The sequence below is a fragment of the Nicotiana sylvestris genome, chromosome 8, assembly GCF_000393655.2.
Source record: "Nicotiana sylvestris chromosome 8, ASM39365v2, whole genome shotgun sequence".
In the NCBI taxonomy this organism is placed as follows: Eukaryota; Viridiplantae; Streptophyta; class Magnoliopsida; order Solanales; family Solanaceae; genus Nicotiana; species Nicotiana sylvestris.
In genome coordinates this window covers 188,896,594-188,915,462 of record NC_091064.1, presented here as the reverse complement: position 1 = coordinate 188,915,462, position 18,869 = coordinate 188,896,594, and the positions used below count along the sequence as shown (strand labels likewise).

The 18,869-nt window shown below is 38.5% G+C and overlaps 1 protein-coding gene across 2 annotated transcripts in view; it reads right to left on the bottom strand.

Annotated features, from left to right (window-relative positions):
• Positions 1-12,116: 12,116 nt before the first annotated feature.
• LOC104226636 (uncharacterized) overlaps positions 12,117-18,869 on the bottom strand; it is a 34,369-nt gene continuing 27,616 nt past the window's right edge. The window contains exons 21-28 of one of the 2 annotated variants that reach the window (XM_070153381.1): positions 18,743-18,864; positions 17,326-17,373; positions 15,157-15,281; positions 14,689-15,011; positions 13,585-14,557; positions 13,448-13,501; positions 12,529-12,645; positions 12,117-12,456 (exon numbers count right to left, since the gene is read on the bottom strand). In XM_070153381.1, the coding sequence (XP_070009482.1) occupies positions 12,403-12,456; positions 12,529-12,645; positions 13,448-13,501; positions 13,585-14,557; positions 14,689-15,011; positions 15,157-15,281; positions 17,326-17,373; positions 18,743-18,864 (1,816 nt within the window). In that variant the 3' untranslated portion in view covers positions 12,117-12,402. The remainder of the gene's footprint in view (positions 12,457-12,528; positions 12,646-13,447; positions 13,502-13,584; positions 14,558-14,688; positions 15,012-15,156; positions 15,282-17,325; positions 17,374-18,742; positions 18,865-18,869) is intronic. The other variant, XM_009778665.2, reaches the window with a different exon arrangement.

The following is an 18,869-nucleotide window of genomic DNA, read 5'->3' as shown; positions in this document are numbered from 1 at the left end:
CGGTAGTAGCCAGCCAAACCAAGGAAATTGCGGATCTCGGTAGCTAAGGATGGTCTGGGCCAACTCTGTATGGCCTCTATCTTCTTCGGATCCACCTAAATGTCCTCACTCGATACCACGTGGCCTAAGAATGCCACTGAATCCAACCAAAACTCACATTTTGAGAATTTAGCATATAACTTGTTCTCTCTCAGAGTCTGAAGCACAGTCCTCAAGTGTTTCTCATGATCTTCCCGACTCTGGGAATACACCAGAATGTCATCAATAAATACAATAACGAACGAGTCAAGATACGGTCGAAACACACTGTGCATGAAATGCATAAAGGCTGTTGGGGCATTGGTCAGCCCAAATGACATAACAAGGAACTCGTAATGACCATACCGAGTCCTGAAGGCAATCTTCAGGATATCTGGCTCCCAAATCTTCAACTGATGGTAACCTGAGCGCAAATCAATCTTAGAAAACACACGTGCGCCCTGAAGTTGGTCAAACAGATCATTAATACGAGGCAAAGGATAACGGTTCTTCACGGTAACCTTGTTCAACTGGCGATAATCAATACATATACGCATAGAACCATCTTTCTTCTACACAAACAAGGCAGGAGCACCCCAAGGTGATACACTAGGCCGAATAAAACCATTATTAAGAAATTCCTGTAACTGATCCTTCAACTCAGGAGGAGCCATACGATACGGAGGAATAGAAATGGGCTGAGTGCCCAGCAACAGATCAATGCAAAAATCAATATCTCTATCAGGCGGCATGCTTCTAAGGTCAACTGGACACACATCGGGATAATCCCGTACTACAGGGACTGATTCAACAGAAGGGGTATCAACACTGACATCTCTCACATAAGCTAAATACGCGTCATACCCCTTCTCAACCATACGCTAAGCTTTAAGAAAAGAAATAACTCTACTGGGGGTGTAATCTAAGGTACCCCTTCAATCAACACGCAGTACACCTGGCATAGCCAGCGTCACAGTTTTGGAGTGACAATCAAGAATAGCATAATGGGGCGACAACCAGTCCATGCCCAAGATAATATCAAAATAAACCATACTGAGTAACAATAAATCAGCTCTGGTCTCAAAACCACTAAGAGCAACCAAACACGACCGATAAACACGGTCCACCACGAGAGAATCTCTCACAGGAGTAGAAACATAAATAGGGGAACTCAAAAAATCCCGAGGTACACCCAAATGCGGAGCAAAATAAGAAGACACATAAGAGTAAGTAGAGCCTGGATCGAATAGAATCGATGCATCTCTGTGGCAAACCAGTATAATACCTGTGATGATAGAATCGGATGCAACAGCCTTGGTACGGGCAGGAAGGGCACAATATCTGTGCATGGCCTCCCCCTCTAGGACGACCCCTACCTTCCCGACCTCTACCTCTAGCTGGCTGAGCAGGTGGGGTAGCAACTGGAGCTGTAACCATAGCTTGAGAACTCTGCGGGGCACGCTGTAGCTGAGAAGTCTGTGGAGGTGCACCCCTCCAAAGTCTGGGGCAATCCCTCACCATATGGAGTGTGTCACCACACTCAAAACAAGCTCTGGGAGGACATGGTGGCTGTGACTGTCTAGGGCCAGATCTGCTGGACTGACCCCTAAATGTACCACGCGCAAGAGGCGCGCTAGAAACCGAAGGTGCATAATAAGGCTCTTGAGGCCTAGGAGGAGCTGGAATACCACTGGCTGCTAAAAGAGCTGAATGAACAGGGTGACTCATATAACCTCTACCATGACGACCTGCAGCTGGGATACAGGCACCAGAATAATGGCTTGACTCTCGAGACCTCTTGGCCTCCCTCTCCTCTTTCTCCCTAGCATGCATACCTTCAATCCTCCTAGCAATGCTCACCACCTACTGGTAAGAAATATCCATCTCCAACTCACGAGCCATGCTAGATCTGATGCTGGTAATAAGGCTCTCAATAAACCGATGAACCCTCTCGTGGACAGTAGCAACCAAGGCTGGTGCATGCCTAGCCAAACTGGTGTAACGGACAGCATACTCTGAAACAGTCATAGCACCCTGGCACAAATACTCAAACTCTGTACGCCATGATTCCCTAAGGCTCTGAGGAACATACTCCCTCAAGAACATATCTGAAAACTGAGTCCAAGTCAGTGAAACAGCCTTATCTAGACTGTCTAGCTCATATGCGCGCCACCACTCATAAGCGGCTCCTCGAAGTTGGAAGGTGGTGAAAGAAACCTCGCTCGATCCTGAGATACCCATGGTGCGTAGAATGCGGTAACACTCATCAAGGAACCCAGAGCATCCTCCGAAGCTAAACCGCTGAATACTGGAGGCTTGTACTTCTTGAACCTCTCAAACCTCAACTGCTCATCCTCGGAAGTAGCTGCCTTGTCCTCGGGCTGAGCTGGCACTGCAGGCAGTACAGGAATAATCTCAGGGACCTTCTCAACATGCACTCGCTGCTCAGGAGTGCGGGCGACGGGAGTCTGTGCTTCTCCCCCAGCCTGGGATGTAGCTGCAGCAAGGGGAAGCAACCCTGCCTAAGCCAGAGTGGTGTACATGCTCATAAATTGTGCTAGAGTCTCTTGAAGTGCTGGCGTGGTAGTAGTAGTAGTAGGTGTGTCAGGTGCCTAGACTCCGGCTGGATCCGATGGTGGTACCTCGGCGACAGCTCGCGCAGGTGCTCTGGCTGAACCACGTGTGCGTCCTCGGCCTCTACCCCTCTGACGGCTGCAGTAGGGGGTGTGGGTGCCAGATCATCTCGGGTAGCATATGTCCTCACCATCTGTGAGAGAATAGAAGACAAAAGTTTAGAATGGTGATGTCAAAATGTCGCACGACAAGGAAATCAAATGAAGTGGAATTTTCCTAACAGTTATATAGCCTCTCATAGATAAGTACAGACGTCTCTGTACCGATCAGCGAGACTCTAATAAACCGGCTTGTGATCCATGACTCCTATGAACCTAGAGCTCTGATACCAACTTGTCACGACCCCGGTTCGCCCTCCGTGAACCATCATGATGGCATCTAGTCTCTACGACTAGGTAAGCCTAAATTTGCGGAATATAACCAAACTTGCGGAAGTAAAACAATTTAAAAACAGAATAAAGCAATAACAGTGTGTAAATGTGCCGTTCGGCATACACCATGTTTAACTTTCAATACCAAACATAAATCCAAGACCCGGAAACCCATGAATCACAAGCTAAGAAAGAAATACTACATAGCTCTAACTCCGGAATTTCTAATAAAGAACAGAAAAGTACAGAAGGGCTAAATACTAAAGGCAGGAATAGAAAGGGACTACTTGGTTTGAGGACACGACAGATATACCTCGGAGTCTCTACGCAGTCGCCTCCTTCAATGATAGTAGGTCTGATCAGCGGTACCTGGGTCTGCACATGAAAAAACATATGCAGAAGAGGCATGAGTACACCACAGCGGTACTCAGTAATTGCCAAGCCTAACCTCGGTTGGGTAGTGACGAGGAAGGTCAAGGCCCTACTGAGATTAAATAAAATATAAAGGTTAACAGTACAGTATAAATGAGTACATCAGTAAAATAACACAGGGTAAACAGAACAAAAACAACTATACAGAACCAGGTAAGCATGGAAAGAAAATACAACTCAGCACCGATAGTAACAATTAGGGTTCTATTAGGATACCGTCATGTAGTCCCATCTTTACATATCCAGTGGATCTCCCGGAATACCATTCCGTAGTCCATCATATATATATATATATATGAAGGATCTCGCGGGATACCGTCCCGTAGTCCAACTCATAGTGCGGGGGGATCTACCGGAATCTCATTCCGTAGTCCCAAATGTAAATACCCAGTACTGGGGGAATCTACCGGGTGCATTCCCATAGTTCCATATAACTGTGTAGGGGGATCTACCGGGAATCTAACGCATAATCCCAAAGTAAATATGCAGGGGGATCTACCGGGAATCTAACCTGTAGTCCCAAAGTAAATATACAGGGGGGTCTACCGGGAATCTAACCCATAGTCCCAAAGTAAATAGACAAGGGGGGAGCTACCGGAATCCCACATCCGTAGTCCCAAAATAAATACACAGCAACAGCAGAAAGATATACAGAAATGGCAAGATTTCATATTCAGGCAACAAGTGATTCTAGCCTAGCATGCTGCACAGAATCCAAGTAAGACAGGTTAAATCAAATAAAGCAAATTAAGTCACTTAGACATGCTTTCCTAAGCTAACAACAGGCTCAATAGTGCAAGAAATAGAAACAGGAAAAGAAACATACTAGTAATTACTTAAGAAAGATTTCCAACAATTAACACAAGAACGCACTCGTCACCTCACGTACAAGGCATCTCAATTACCAAATATATCAATCTTAAGGGGAAGGTCCCCCACACAAGGTTAAGCAAGCCACTTACCTCGAACCGGCTCAAAATCAACTTGAAACCACACTTTTGCCACGAGTATCCGACTCCAAATGGCCCAAATCTATTCAATTCAATTGCATATTGTAAATAACACTTCAAGTAACTGATTCTACAATTAAATTCTAAGCTAATACGCGAATAACATGTAAAATAACCAAAATGCCCCTCAGGCCAACATCTCGGAATTGGGTGAAATTTATATTTATAGAAACCACGTACTCTCACGAGTCTATACATAACAAGAACACTGAAATCCGAGTCCAAATGACCCCTCAAATCCTCAATCAAAGGTCTCTTAAACTCAAGCCCTAATTACCCCTTTTTCCCAAATTTCTCACCATTAATTAGGTCTTTAATCACATAAAAATAAGTTATGAAGTCAAGGACATTACCTCTAATCTATTTCCCTTTGCTTTCCTCAAAAATCCCTCTCAAAAGCTCCAAACCCGGATGAAAATGGTGGAAGAATAGCCAAATTTCGCAAATGCAACTATTTATATGTTCTACCCAGCGATTTCCGCATTTGCGGCCCTGAGACTGCATTTGCGGTCCCGCTTCTACGGAACAAGTGTTGCATCTGCGACTTTCATTAAATGGCCAATTTTCCGCACCTGCGATCTTCCACTCGCAAATGCGGTTCCGCTTCTGCGGAAGATCTACCGCATCTGCGGAACCTATTGAACAAACCAAAATCCGCTTTTGCGGTCTCCTTAGCTGCATTTGCGGCACCGCATCTGCGGTCCCCAAGTCGCAGATGCGAAAATACCAGAAGCAGCAATGCTACAGCTGCTGCAACACTTCTTCAACCTTTCCGTCAACCATCCGAAATCATCCCGAGGCCCCCGGGATCTCAACCAAAAGTGCCAGCATCACCTAATACCTTATTCAAACTTGTACCAATCCTTAAAACACCTAAAACAACATCGGAAACTCGAATAAATCAAGGATTTAAGCCTAAGAACTTCAATTTTTCTCCAAATACGCTTTTGATAAAAAACCTAACCAAAACACATCCGAATGACCTGAAATTTTGCACACACATCCCAAATGACATGACGAAACTACTGAAACTTCGGGAATTCCATTCTGACCCTCAGATCAAAATCTCACTATCGAACCGAAAACTTCAAAAATTCAAACTTCATCATTTCAAGCCCAAATTAGCTACGGACCTCCAAAACACATTCTGATCATGCTCCTAACCCCGAAATCACCTAATGGGGCTAACGGAACCATCGAATTTCCATTCTGAGGTCGTCTTCACACTGCTTCGACTACGGTCAACTTTCCAACACTTAAGCTCTCATTTAGGGACTAAGTATCCCAAAGCTCTCCGAAACTCACAACCGAACATCCCGGCGAATCAAATTAGTAGAATTAAACTTGGGGAAAGCAGTTAATAGGGGATCGGGGCATTAATTCTTAAGACGACCGTCCGGGTCGTCACATCCTCCTACATTTAAACATTCGTTTGTCCTCGAACGAGCATAGATACACAGTTGAAGTAGTGAAAAGATGAGGGTAACGGCTGCGCATATCCTTCTCGGCCTCCCAGGTCGCCTCCTCGACCGGCTGGCCCCGCCACTGAACCTTCACCGAAGCAATTTTCTTTGACCTTAGCTTTCTAATCTGCCTGTCCAATATTGCCACCGGCTCCTCAACATAAGATAGATCCTTGTCCAACTGGACTGAACTGAAATCCAACACGTGCGACGGGTCACCATGATACCTCCGGAGCATCGAAACATGAAATACCGGATGAACTCCTGCCAAGTTAGGAGGTAAGGCCAACTCATAAGCAACCTCCCAACACGCCTCAATATCTCAAAAGGCCAATGAATCTCGGACTCGACTTCCCTTTCTTCCCGAACCTCAAAACGCCCTTCATAGGCGAAACTCGAAGCAGAACCCGCTCTCCAACCATATAGGAAACATCTCGAACCTTTCGGTCCGTGTAACTCTTCTGTCTGGACTGGGCTGTACAGAGTCTATCCTAAATCACCTTAACCTTCTCCAAAGCATCCTGAACCATGTCTGTGCCCAATAGTCTGGCCTCACCTGGCTCAAACCAACCCATTGGAGATCTGCACCGCCTACCATATAAAGCCTCATACGGTGCCATCTGAATGTTGGAATGATAGCTGTTGTTGTAAGAAAACTCCGCCAATGGCAAGAACTGATCCCAAGACCCTCCAAACTCAATCACACATGCATGGAGCATATCCTCAAGAATCTGAATAGTGCGCTCGGACTGTCTATCCGTCTGAGGGTGAAATGTCGTGCTCAACTCCACCCAAGTACCTAACTCCTGCTGAACGGCCCTCCAGAATCGTGATGTGAACTGAGTACCCCTGTCTGAAATGATGAAAACTGGAATACCATGCAAACGGACATGATCGAAAGAATAACACCTATTTGAAGTGCATTAGGAATTTTAACTTCCAGATCACTTAGTTTTGATACTAAGATTTGTAGTTCATGAATCTGATCCATTATAGGCCTAGTATCAAATATTTTAAATTCAAAGTATTGCAGAGCCAGGAATTTATCGATACCTCATTTTTCATTCTGGTATGCAGTTTGTAGAGCAGTCCAAATCTCCCTTGGCGACTTCAGATTGTAGTAGAGATCATAGAGTCGATCCGTCAAAGTATTCAGAATATGGTCGCGACACAACAGTTCATCATGTTCTCCTTTCTTCCTTTCTTCCTTTACTGCGTCAGAATCTTCTATTGTGGGCTCAGATAAGGCAAAATCAAGAACATAGTAGATATTGAGAGCAGACAGCAAGAATATCATCTTATCTTTCTAGCAGGTAAAGTTTGTTCCATCAAAGCGATCAAGTTTGATGAACTCCTTCGAATTCTCAACAACATACATCAATTTCTCCATAACAGAATAACTCTTTAAGATTGTTAGAAAATAATGAACAAAATGGCTTTAAGGCGTGAAAATCGACTGTACTTAAAGAGTTATCGCATGTATACTAATTTAGGGAAAATACAAAATGATTCTCTTCAGGATACAACAAAGCCTGCAATCACTTGTGATTTCCTATGCCACTTCGTTGGAATTCTTGTGTATTTATAGGCAACCAACAGACCCTTTCAGAAAAGATGTCTTGTTTCACAAACAGACATATTTGGTTGGACCCTTTCATAACAGACATAACTATTTATTAGAATTTGGATTTAAAATTCAAATAAATTTGATTTTTCTGTCACAAAATAAAATAATTAGCTTTAGGATCCGACTCGGCCCGCGCCCAAGCCCCAAGTCCAAGTCCAAGTCTTTGATTATATAATATTTAAATATATAGTGTACTTAATTGCATACACTTAAAAGTATGTGTCCTAAATCAAAGACATAAAAGGGACAAGTGCTTAAAAAGCTCCAAAGGGAACTTCTCTCTTCCGATGTGGGAAGAATCCCACTTCTAACTTTTCAATAACAAACTAACTTACACGGTGTAAGCTATCCATATACACATGTCAACTGCTACCTGAAAAATGTATACAAGAATGAAATTAATCGCTCAACCAAAACATCATTCCAGGAATATCATTAAAAATATATAACTGTTATGAAATGTTGCTCAAAATAACAATATAAAACAAGAAGATAAGTAGAATAAGAGATAATTTTCTTATTTCATCAAGTGTTCAAGTGTATTCCATCTCACATTTCATGCCTCTATTTATACTATTACATATGAAGGTTACAAAATGATTGTCTTAAATATGACATTAACAATTGAGATCATGGGGTGAGGTTATAGAGGTGTGGGAGTTACAATTATAATAGTGATGAGTAGTGGGAGGTTATTCACATCATGGGTGAAAATAGTGGGAGTAGTGGACATCCACATTAACTATAGGTTTTACAACACTCCCCCTTGGATGTCCAAAAATAGATAATATGTCTCGTTAAAACTTTACTAAGAAAAAACCCTGTGGGAAAAAATCTTAGTGAAGGAAACACATATCTGTAATACGCTTTATTTGCCACCTCGTTAAAAACCTTACCAGGAAAACTCAGTGGGACAAAACCTAGGCTAATGGAAAAAAGTACAGCGTGTATCTTACTCCCCCTCATGAAAAGATCACTTTATTTCTCGAAGACGCCGCATTCCAATCTTCTGTATCAACTTCTCAAATGTTGAGGTTGGTAATGCCTTAGTGAACAAATCAGCCAAATTTTCACATGAACAAATCTGTTGAACATTAATTTTACCATTTTGTTGAAGATCGTGCGTGAAATTTTTTATTTGGTGAAATGTGCTTTGTTCTGTCTCCTTTGATGTATCCTCTTTTCAGTTGAGCAATGCAAGCAGCATTGTCTTCATATAGTGTAGTTGGATTATCTGTTTTCATAGGAAAACTACACATTTCCTGAATATGCTGAGCCATTGATCTCAACCAAACACATTCCCGACTAGCCTCATGAATGGCTATTATCTCAGCATGATTTGAAGATGTGGTAACTATTGTTTGTTTCATTGAATGCCATGAAATAGTTGTACCTCCATATGTAAACAAATAGCTTGTTTGAGATCGGGCTTTATGTGGATCAGACAAATAACCTGCATCGGCATAGCCAATCATTTCTGACTTGAATTCATTAGAATAAAACAATCTCATATCTATAGTTCCCCGAAGATATCTAAATATATTCTTAACACCATTCCAATGTCTTCTTGTTGGGGAGGAGCTGAATCTTGCTAATAAGCTTACTGCAAAAGCAATATCTGGTCGAGTATTGTTGGCAAGATACATCAATGGCCCAATTGCATTAAGATATGGAGTTTCATCACCAACAAGCTCTTCATCATTTTCTTGAAACCGAAATGGATCTTTATTTATGTCAAGCGACCTCACAACCATTGGGGTACTCAATGGATGTGCATTATCCATGTAAAATCGCTTAAAAACCTTTTCAGTGTATGTTGATTGATGGACAAAAATTTCATTTGGTACATGCTCAATGTGGAGGCCAAGACAAAATTTTGTCCTACCAAGATCTTTCATTTCAAATTCTTTATTCAAACACTCTATAGCCTTTGGAAGCTCTTTAGAAGTTCCAATGATATTCAAGTCATCAACATACACAGCTATGATGACAAATTCAGATTCAGACCTCTTAATAAAGACACAAGGGCAAATAGGGTCATTTGTGTGTTCTTCCTTTAGCAAATACTCACTAAGGCGATTGTACCACATCCTCCCCGATTGCTTCAATCAGTATAAGGATTTCTGAAGCTTTATTGAACAAGTTTCTCTTAAACTTTTATGTACAAGAACTTTAAATCCTTCGGGGATTTTCATAAAAAATTCATTATCTAGTGAGTCATATAAGTAGGCTGTGACAACATCCATTAACCGCACATCAATATTTCCATGGACTGCCAGATTTATTAGATACCTGCAGGTAATTATATCTACCACAGGAGAATATGTCTCCATATAATCAATGCTAGGTCTTTGCGAAAATTCTTGTGCCACAAGTCGTGCTTTATATCTTACGACTTCACCTTTTTCATTTCGTTTTCGCATAAAAACTCATTTGTATCCCACTGGCTTGACACCTTTAGGCATACGGACTATTGGTCCGAAAACTTCATATTTTTCGAGTGAAGCCAATTCCGCTTGAATTGCATTTTTCCATTTTGGCCAATCATTTCTCTGTCTACATTCATCGATAGATTTTGGCTCAAGATCCTCATCTTGTTGCATTACTTCAACTGCAACGTTATATGCAAAATTGTTGTTAACAACAACGTTATTTCGGTTCCACCTTTTTTCCGTAAAGACATAACTTATTGAGATCTCTTCATTTTCATTATTTCCAGGTACTAGAACCTCCTCTGAGGTCTTATCAACTATTATGTCTTTATGCTCCTCTTGAGCAATTGCCTCCATGTTATGATCAATTTGATCATTTGCTCCTTTCCTTTTTCGGGGATTCTTATCCTTGGAACCGATTGGTCTACCACGTTTAAGGCGTGGCCTAGACTCATTTGCATTATCATATTGTCCAGTTGGGGCATCAACTCGAATTGGAGCATTTACAGCTGGAATATGCGATTTAGTAACCCGTGGAAGGTTAGTAAATGCATCTGGCAACTGATTTGCAACATTTTGCATATAAATGATCTTTTGAACTTCTTGTTCATATTGATTTGTACGAGTATCCAAATGAGATAGAGATAATACGTTCCAATCTATCTCTTTTTTCAGCTGTTTATTTTCTCCCCCTAATGTTAGAAAAACTAATTCATCAAAATGACAATCAGTAAATCTGGTTGTAAACAAATCTCCTGTCATAGGCTCCAGATATTTAATAATAGAAGGATATTCATAACCAACATATACTCCCAACCTTCTCTAGGGACCCATCTTTGTGCGTTGTGGTGGAGCAATTGGAACATATACCGCACATCTAAAAAAAATTAGATGGGAAATATTTGGCTCCTGACCAAAAGCCAACTGCAATGGGGAGACTTTATGATAATTGGTTGGCCTTATGCGCACAAGTGCTGCTGCATGCAAAATAGCGTGTCCCCACACTGAAAGGGGAAGCTTTATCCTCATTAGCAATGGTCTAGCTATTAATTGGATGCGTTTAATCAATGATTCTGCTAGACCATTTTGAGTATGAACACGAGCAACTGGATGCTCAACTTTTATTTCAATGGCTATATAATAATCAGTTTTGGCGTTGGGATGTAAATTCACCAGCATTATCAAGACGAATTGTCTTTTCATTGTTTAGGATAATAACGTAAAGAATCTTAAAAATTGATATAATATCAAATTTGAGATCTATATACACTAAAGTGATAATTCCATAGAAAAGAATACTATTTGTTTCTTCAAATTATTAGTATATCTTTGATGTTAACTAGAACAAAAATGTCTTCTAACTTTAACACATTCAAATGTCGAACAACGTAAAATAAGTATTCTTCTCTCAATTAATTCTATTAACATGAAAATTAGCAACTTTCACATGACAATCATACAAATAACTTAAAATAAAGAAACATAGAATTCTTTAGTTTCACATATATCTAGAGATGTGAGAAATTATAAAACTGCATATTTAAAGACACTAATCATGAAATCAAAATATACAACGAAGAAAAACAAAATGAACAAATATACCTAAACAATGAAAAGAGTTCAACTTCGTGCTAATAATGTGTTATGAAATATAACTCAAAATAATAATATAAAACAAGAAGATAAGTAGAATAAGAGAAGAAGAGACAACTTTCTTATTCCATCAAGTGTTCAAGTGTATTCCATCTTACATTTCATGCCTCTATTTATACTATTACATATGAAGGTTACAAAATAATTGTCTTAAACATGACATTAACAATTGAGATCACGGGGAGAGGTTATGGAAGTGTGGAAGTTACAATCATAATAGTGATGAGTAGTTGGAGGTTATTCACGTCATGGGTGAAAATAGTGGAAGTAGTGGACATCCACATTAACTATAGGTTTTACAACAATAACTAATTTTTAATATTATATTAGAATAACATTGTTGGTGAGTAATTAAGAGGTAAGAGATAGATTATTAAGTTAAGTGAGATTTTATTCACTAATAATTAATAAATGCACACCATTTGTCGTAAAAAGAGAGAGAGAACAAACGCAAACAGGATGTGTCATTTTTGAACTTTTTTTTTATAAATAATATAGAAATCTCATATAAAATTTTCCCCATATCTGTCTAATATGTACAATCGTCGACTAGAAAAGTGATAACTGACTGCTGATATCTTTTAACGAACTGCATAAACAGTTCATTGTAGGCATCCGCACTAAACTCCAAGTAGAGTATCCCTCAACTAACTTCTTGCCAGCAACTTCTCACCCATTTTGACTTGTCATCTCTCTTGGAAGCTTCTCTTGTAATATCGTAACTTTTGCAGGAAGTATATCATCTATTTAGTGAACTCCAACTCATTCTACATCAGTCTGTGCACTAGATGAGATGCTCCTCTTTGGTAACCGCATCTGCATGATAAGTTAATTTAATCAATATATCAGGTTAACAATGTCAAACTATATCCAAATATGTGTCTTTACCTTTGATTTTGTAGTTCTCCATCCTCCAAGGTTCTGCTGCCGAGGAGTAAATGAGAAACTCTCAATGGAATTAATACCTCCTCTATCAGAGCTTGAATTGGTGGACGGAGATAATTCCTAAAATTGAGAGTGGAAAAGAAGGCACAAATTTAACAGGATTAAAAATCTAGTGGGCCACTGAAACTTTTGGCGTTGGTTCATTTATCAGAAAGCACCAAAGAGTAGTAGCATGTCACCACATTAAACTTTTGGGATTTGGGTCATTTATCATAAAGCAATATGTTGGCAGTGGAATCATCCCCTAGAAACTCTCTGAAGATCTTATATATGTTTCATTAATTCCAGAGTAACTAGTTAGATTAGTATCCCTAGGGCTTGGGTTTAAGTTTTTTGCTTGGTTGCTTCTATGGCAAATAGTCAAAGCATTCTTCTATCTAGAGCTTATATCCAGCCTAGAGAAGTCATCAAATAACAATAGATTAACTGGCAGCTACAGAATTAAGTGCCATGCACATGCAGAAACATGATGATTACACAAGACTCTGGATCAAATAAATATGCTACATACAAGATCTTTAGGGACATCCCAATAGTAGTGCCGTAACAGAACTGAGATAATGGAAACTTGGATGGTCAATTTACAGATATTCTATTGGTCGTTGAACCAATCACTTTCAAATAGAGGACATATTAGAGGTTAATGATTCAGATTATATTAGCTCACAAGCACATCATGGATTAGCCATTGAAATTGATCTGCATGACCACTATTGTCTGAATCATGATGCATTTGACCTATCAACCAAGAGATTGCATGATACTTGACTCTGCTTAAGGTATTTCACATGTGCCTGTGCTACTACAATTTTACACATTCTAGGTCACTTATCCCCAAGGAATGAGGAAAGGACTGACTGACCTTTCTTGACGCTTCAGGCTCTTTTATCACCAAGCAATCACAATAAAGCAGCACCTACACAGAAAACAAATGGTGCAAATGGAAAATATCGTAATAAGAAGCCACGACCTGTATTGTAGTGGCTGAAAGATTAATACCTTATTTAGTAACTGTAGTGGCTGAAAGATTAATACCTTATTTAGTAACTGTACATTAGCTGCATCAGAAGCCATGACCTGTACACCAAGACAATGTCTGGAATTTACACAAAAGGGGCAGAAAATAGTTTTGAAAACACAACCATCTTCTTTGCACCAAATCCCCTGTACTGATAAACTGTCACTGGTTCTTTCATAGATGCGTTGATCAACAGACGAAAAGTTAGCTACGAGGATAGGTATACTATGTCTGCTCGAATCAGGGGTTTCTAATTGGCCCTTCCAAAGAGATTTCAAGTGAGTTTTTGTTGACGAAGTTCGTGAGCACATAACAAATAAATTGTTCTCAGGAAGCCCCAGTGGATTTTCGCAAAGTGAGCAAAATATCTGTAGTCTTTCCTGCATAGCAAGTTTAGACTGCAAAACTGAAGTCTCACAGTTATTCAGGACTGGAGACGTCAGAAATTTGAACTTCTCCAGTTCCGTGTCTAACTGACTAATTCTGGAACCGGAATCAATCCTCTGGTATGCATCTTTAATCTTCCTTGATCTACATGTAGAACTATCATGCATAGGAGTGTTGGTCACCTGACTATCAAATTCTTCTGCACGGAGATGAACAATGGACGACAAATCCAAGCGTTTTATCCTTTTCCCCACACGAGAATTGACGCTTGAGTTAATTGATGATTCAACATCACACGATATCCTGTTTGCTTTGGTACAAACATCTTTTTCAGGAGTAAGCATCAAAGAGGAAGATTTACAACCCAACGCTGTATTTTGTTGAGTTATAGGATGATTTGCCAAGTAGTCTGAGAGCTCACCAGATGCTTGAATAATGGTTGAGCTAGAATATTCATCCTTGGAGAAGGATTGAGGACTAGAAATGTGAATAATGTCATCAGGACAAGGAGTTTCTTTTACAATGGTTAAGTCAAGGTCACTGGAGATCAATGGATCTCCAGAAAACCTGCAAAATTGGAAATTCAGTGTCACAAAATAACGCAAAGGTAAAATGTCCAGTGGAGAGCTCAATATGCAGACATTTTTCAACTGAATGGAAGGAATAAAATTCAAACACATTAAGGATTCATGTTTCACCTAGGTGATTTTTCTGAACCACATTCCAAATCAATGTAACCTCTGTGACCATCCTCGTTATCACTTAACATCAAATGCGGAGCATGAACTTTCATTTTTGTGGAGGATGTATTATACGTTGTATTAATAGGTGAAGATTGACATAAGAGAACAGCTTTTTGACTAATCAATGCACCATTTTGTTCTTCCTTAAGCCCTTTCACATTATAAGTGCTCAATTTCTGATTTTTCTGCCTGGTTCTTATGCTCTTGGTTAGAGAAGCATTTTCTTCAACATCAATAACAGAATTTTGCAAGGAAATGGCTGCCTTGCCAACACGCTCCTGTTTAAAGTAAACGAAAAGGTTTAAATTAATGACTTAAAAGAATAAAAAGGAGAACAATATTGGGAAAACTTCAACAGAGACAATGGACTGATGCAGAGAACAAGAGCTGCCATGATAATAGTTGAAGTTTGTCAATGAGTACTTTGATATCTCTGAAAAAGGATTTCAGTTCTTCTATTGACTCGTCAAAGCTGCCGAAGTGTCTTATTGAACTCCGCAACCACTTTGAAATATAAGTTCTATTCCTTGCCTCACAGAAACGCTCATCTACATGCAAGAAGATGAAAAATGATATTGTAGAGAGAAGGTATCTGATACAAGCAAGGATAGAGAAAATCATCAAATCATTCAAAACTATTATAAAGGCAATGAAGCATTCTTTCTCAAAATAATGCACCAAGCTGTAATTAATTAGAAGTACTCAAAATAGGGGAAAAGAAAGGGGGGGGGGGGTGTTCTATTTAGAAATTACTGACAGCAAGTTACCTTTATATTTAAATAATAGATATGACTCTGGGTATGTACCATGATACAATTGTTTATATTAGGGATCAAACTTACATAACATCTATAATGACTAACATAACACAGTGTTTCATTAGCAATATGTCTTTTGATGAATGATTGAAATACTCGCAGTCTGAAGAAAGAACAAAACCCTAAAATAGTCTATCTAAAAAAGATGTAACATCACAAGTTTCCTATATTGCATGACATAAAAAATTTGTTGACGCATCAAGATCTACTAAAGATCAACACCTCTACATGGTAAAACCAATTTCCACGTGTTTACTGACAACATATTAAATACTTCTAAAAATATTAAATTTGTCAAAAATATATATTTAGGTAATAATGAAGAAGAAAAGGTGCAGTCCCCAGACATAAAAAAATTCAACAAAAAGGAAGGAGCTCTTCTCCTAGAAACTCCGAGAACGATAACCAGGACATGTTGATTCTGCTAGCAACGTGAACCTATAGTCAGCAATGGACAAGAAAGTCCATCGTGTTAGAATGTGTTGGTGCAGTTTATGAAATATTCAAATGATTGTACAATAAGTAGAAACCCCAATTACTGAGAAACTTTTCTTTATTTTATGTAGCCAACATCCCTGTATAATGAATTCTCTTGTACATGTACTTCACCAGTTAAGTAAGATATTTCTCTATTTTTCTCCTCTTTTACAGAGTACAAAAGCGAATGAAGCTCTGAATATTTAGATCCTTATTCCACTCAAAATGTTTAGTCCAAGTGTTCCAAGAAGATAGAGCAAATACAGTCATTGTTGCTTATGTGGATCCCAGTCTTGTATGTTGACTTGGTCGGTTTCTTTATAGTCTAAGGTAGTCTCCACGAGTTTGCACATGGAGATGTCTCAGTCTAGCTCAGATGTAGCTCTCATAAAGCAAGTATGCCCTTATAATCTTGGATAAGATCAAGATGGTTGGCTTCTAACAGTTCACAAACAAGACCCTAACCTAGTGTCAAGTTTCCAAAACAGGGGTTGCCTTTAATAAGTTAAGAACTGTTACAACAATAAGTTGTTCAAGAAGTCCTTAGTTGTTAGCATGACCAGCCAGTTCTTGTAGGATTCTCGTGATGGTCATTGGGATGCAATCATCCACATGCTATGGTACCAAGCTGGTGTTCTAGGCCAAGCAATCCAATACAAGGATCGAGGAGATATTTGTGATATTTTGGTTATCCTACTGCAAATTGGGCCAAGTTAGCATCAGAGAGTGATCCATGTTTGATCTCTTAAACATGTAAAAAAACTAAGATCATTTTCTAGGTGGAGCATAGAGGCCTAGTTTGCTATATATAGGCAACATATGAGCTTATGCAGTTGAAGTAGTAAGTGAAGAGCTGAAGTTCGGAAAGGTCATATAAACAAAGTTGATTTGCAATAGTCAAAGTTGTTATTCATGTCACTTCTAAGTTCTAACTCAGTGTTCTATGAGAGGATCAAGAACATCAAAATTATTGTCACTCGGTTAGAAAGCACACTTCTAATCTTGGTGAATGTGAGCACTAAAGCACTCAGGAACCAAAATCAATTAAACTTTTGTCAAATTTGGGGCACATGATCTCTATGCTCCAACTTGAAGATGTTAGAATATTGCCTAGATACATTATACATATCTAAGTACAAAGTATGAGTTAGAAGTTTGTATATGGCAATTAGGGATCCTACATTTTTGTTCTTTTCCAGTAACCAAATCTCCATTATAAGGAGGTCACTAAGTTAGCAAAGAAAATTTCACTCTTCTTTTTCTCTTTACGCAACCAAATAAGGGGTAATATAATTACCTAAAAAGATCACAGCTCCATAGTCAAATCTATGGCGTATGCAACGACCTACAAAACAAAAAACCAATTATATCAGAACCCAATATGTCAAAATCATTAAGAGAATTTTGTGGATTACAAACTAATCACACAACAAAGAAAATCTTTTTCGAGAAATCTTTTATAACTAAGACATCCCTATACGAAGCAATTAATTGCAAAATAGTTTACTCGTAGAGATGACATTTTTGTATAACATCAAAAGGGAAATATCATTTAAGCAGTTGATATGTTTGGTAAGAATGTGTTGATAAGCACTTTTTTCTGTAAAAATAACTTAAATACCTTAAAGCTGTTAAACCAGAAAAATGAGCTTATTATTTCAATACTTTTAGTTATGAATTAATACAGATACAAATTGTGTTTCTTAATTCACCTTAAGCTACAAATTGACTAGATAAGATCATTTTTAATTAATATAAATTATTTCTTTAGGCACATATATATTAATAATTTGACCAAAGTTTGTAAGTGAAAAAAATACTTAAGCAGTGCAAAAGAATTCATAAAATAGAAATTACAAGTATTCAATATTATATGATGGTCCGCAACTGCAACAACTATGGATGATCATACAGATTAAGATGACAAACACCAAGTTGATGGATCTGTGATGTATACTCTTGCTAACGATTTTGTTTGAGTTACAGATTATACTCTTACTGATTGCTATATGGGGTCGTTTGGTAGGGTGCATAAGAATAATGCTGAATAGGGTGTATTAATAATGCTGGTATTAGTTATGCTTGCATTAGTTATGCTGGCATATTTCTTATCCATTGTTTGATTTGATGTATTAAAGTATTGCATAATTTCTAAAAGAATTGTTTGTTTACAAAAATGTCCACAAAACTAGTCCACACTCTAACTTTTTAAAAGAAACATGTGTTGAGAAATGTTTTTATATGAAAAAGTTTAAAAAATTATTTTATTTGTCTACCTATATTGTAAAATAAAATTAAATATTTATTTATAAAAAAGGAAATATGCTAAGTATTTATTTATTTATTAGGGATATAATTTTATTTCTCACTATTTGGATTATTTTGAACTTGAATTAATATACTAACTAACATATTTTAATCAAGCATAAATTTTGAAGGACAATTGTGTCTTTAACTAAGCTAATGCATGCATTAAAACCCATTGCATTGCTAATACCATTGTCTTCTATGCATTAGTTATGCATAGGATAATACCAAATATGATGTATAACTAATGCTTGCATAACTAATGTATAGATTCAAAATGTCTACCAAACAATGTATTATTAATACACAAAGCCAATGAATGCATCCTACCAAACGACCCCTATATGTGATAACAAAAGAACTCTGAACATGGAGATGTTTAGAAAGATACCAGAGACATAGCCTACCTGTAGCCTGGTTAAGAGCTCTGAAGGCTTGATGACAATACCACTCACTCCCACTCAGAAGATTTTTAGATGACTTATAAATATCATTGAACTTCTTCTTAAGAGAGACTTGAATATCATTTCTGAT